This window comes from Limulus polyphemus, unplaced genomic scaffold (assembly GCF_000517525.1).
Source record: "Limulus polyphemus unplaced genomic scaffold, Limulus_polyphemus-2.1.2 Scaffold1932, whole genome shotgun sequence".
NCBI classification, from domain to species: Eukaryota; Metazoa; Arthropoda; class Merostomata; order Xiphosura; family Limulidae; genus Limulus; species Limulus polyphemus.
The window spans coordinates 148,073-151,076 of NW_013667542.1; the positions used below are offsets into that span (position 1 = coordinate 148,073).

The 3,004-nt window shown below is 34.0% G+C and overlaps 1 protein-coding gene across 3 annotated transcripts in view; it reads left to right on the top strand.

Annotated features, from left to right (window-relative positions):
* Positions 1-2,016, top strand: part of LOC106465404 (lisH domain-containing protein ARMC9-like) — a 73,511-nt gene extending 71,495 nt beyond the window's left edge. For all 3 annotated transcript variants that reach the window (XM_022393302.1, XM_022393301.1, XM_022393303.1), the window contains 2 exons: positions 1,530-1,604; positions 1,978-2,016. In XM_022393302.1, coding sequence (XP_022249010.1) covers positions 1,530-1,604; positions 1,978-2,001 — 99 coding nt within the window. In that variant the 3' untranslated portion in view covers positions 2,002-2,016. The remainder of the gene's footprint in view (positions 1-1,529; positions 1,605-1,977) is intronic.
* Positions 2,017-3,004: the final 988 nt, after the last annotated feature.

Here is a 3,004-nt window from a genome sequence, read left to right on the forward strand (position 1 = left end):
CTCTCAGACGTGACTTTCCAAATAAAAGGCTTTTGGCGTTATCACGGTCCAGGACATTTCAGTTGGAACGAAGTGAACAACAAAACAAATGATGCTGCTGAAGACGTGTCACCTGAAAAAGCCACTGTCGAAGCAGAAACTCTACTCGGTTTTGAGAAGGGAAACAGTGAAGCCCTTGATGAAGTTAGTACCTCTGATGTGACTGTTACCGATAATAGGAAAATTCTCGATGGAACGGATGAACCCCACGTAAAGAAGAAGCCAACGAGGTGGAGACCAGTACGGAAGAAGATACGTCTCGTAAAATTAAAAGACTTTGTTGAATTTTAATTTTGTATTTGTAAATTCTGTACATTTAATTAAGTTATTGTTAATTATCTATTGGTTTAATGTAAGTGGCTATTGTTCGGAATGAACAATACTAAGGAAAGGGCAGTGTTACGACAGCGGAAGTCACGTGGTGCTGGTAACACGTAATGAGTTCTAGAAAGATCGGGGAATAATCCAGTATTTGCTAAGTGCCCTCTATTCTTGTATATAAGTGCGCCAGACAATTAATTGGGATTGAATAGCAGACAGAGAGATTGAAGATATAGATGGACAATTGAGTCAAGCAGCGGTAGTAAGTAAAGTGCGTGAATCGTTCATTGTAAATTATAGCGTGTGTTTAAGTTAAGGTGACTGTGGAAATTAAGTGTATTGCAAAGTTGAATAGAGAAAGAATAAACTAGTTTTATTTGAGAAAAGACTTGTATTGCTGAAGTTCTTTGGAAAGAATTTTTATGAGTAATTAACAAGCGACCAGAGACATAACAGTATTAAGTTTAGTAAAGTTTAGCCCTAACTAAACTAAAGCAAAAACCAGTGGCATAAGTATGCTCAGTCAACCCATGTAATTGCAGGGGTGGGGAGCCAAAATCAGCCACAATTGTAACTACAAATATAGGGAAATAAATTAGGGGCCCAATGATTCATTATGTGTGGGGGGCATCTTTTGTAGTTATACCTCTGCAAATAATCTACACAAGTTACAGTGTTAATTTATCTCTTTATTGGCTAAACTTTATAAAGATTTAACTAATGTTAGGGCTAAGACAGTAGACTTAGATATTTTGGTGTTTGCAATTAGAATTCTTTTGTATTATTCTAGAAATCTTATATTTAAAGAAGTTCTGTTGCAATAAAAAACTAATTTGACTGCAAATGTTTTGAAGGTTTCTGCTAGTTATATTTATTGCTATCTACAATAAAATATGTTTTTCATTCTTATAAATATATTAAGTAGATTCTTTAAAAAATACAGAACCAAAACTATTTTTTAATCATTATCTTTTCATTATACTTACCTTTTAAAAGCATTGGATGGTGAACTGGATTTTGCATTGTCTTCAGGCCCATAGAAAAGATTATATTGGGCCATATGAGAACCCAAATCATACACCCAGTGATAGGCCTGAAATTAACTTAAAACATGTAATGCTTTGTTTGTTAATAGGTTGGAAGATAACTAGAAACATCTTTGATTTTAGATTCTGCCTTATGTCAATGGCACCCTTTACAGTTTGTTATCTGTTCCAGAGATTAAGAACAAAGCCCAAGAAATGGTGAGTTATTCAGACGTAAAACCCAACTATCATATTTGAATTGTTTTTAATACTACTAAGAACAAAATATTTTAGTTATTTCCTTTGTTTTATGTTTGAGCTGTTTTTAACCTCTATTCTTTCTTTTTGTGTGTGTTAAAAGGATGTAAATTTCATTTCAGTTGTTAAACTTACAGCAAGATGTTTTGATCCTTAATTATTTTTTGAAAAAATAATATAATTCTTATTTCTTTGCTTTGCTTGAAATCAAAAAGTATACTCCTACTGTTTTCCTTTTTCTTGAGAGAGAATAATTGAATTATTATTTTTATTGTATTTGAAATCAAAATGTTTTAGTCTTGAAATTTGTTTACTTCTTTTTTTTTTGTTACAGAAGAAAGTAGTTGTTATTTCGTGATGAATCTTTGTAGAATGGATAGCAACTGCCTGTTGTAGAGACACAAGTGTAGAGGACGATGTTTCAAAAGTCTTCCGCCTTTTGTCTTCAGGTCAGTGAATGTAAGGTGTTGTTGGTCTTTATAGTATTCTGGTGGATTGTGGAGAGTGTGTTATGGTTGGTTGGTTTATCCATGTTTCTGATTGGAGGAGAGATTTCATGTAGATTCAACCAATGGTAGCCAAGGTTACTTGCCTCTAATCCGGAATCTCTGTTTAATTGTGTTAATATAAAATGATTCTTTAATTTTTCTTGTCTTCCAGAATTTGTCTGTGTCAACGATTCTACTTTTTTCCCAGTATATTTTGTGTACAGTTGACATGGCATGTTCTGCAATAGCTGAATTTTGTTATTTCATGAGTCTTGTACTGTCTTTATGTTCTTTTATTCTTGTTGCGAGCCTTCTTCCCATTTCTCTAATGTATATTTCGTTGCAGGAACTTGAAATTTCATAAATGACGTTTTTGTGTTTCTCATTGGTAGGTTGCTGTTTGTTTTTTATCAGAATGGAGCTTAATGTCTTGTAGCATTTCCACCAGACTCCTGTGTTGAATTTCTTGGCTGTGTGTTTGAATTTTTCACTGCAATTTTGCAGGTAGGGGAGATAAATGGTAGTTTTTTCTGTTTTCTTCTTTCTGTTGTGATCTTCCTCAGGGAGTTTTTGATGAAGGAGGTGTAACCATTCTGTTTAAAACCCTCTACGATATTTTGGCGTACCGTTTTGATGGATGTCTTATTGCAAATGTTTTCTGCTCTCTTATTTAGGCATTGGATTATACCACGTTTTATCAAGGTTGTATGATAGGATTTGAAGTGTAGGTATCTGTTCGTGTGGGTGGGTTTTCTGTAAGCAGTTGTGGTGATTTTTCTCTCTTGTCTGCTGATGAGTATGTCAAGAAAGGTAGGCTGTTTTGTTCCTCTATTTCCATGGTGAAGTGGATTCTTTAGTCTATGGATTAAGATG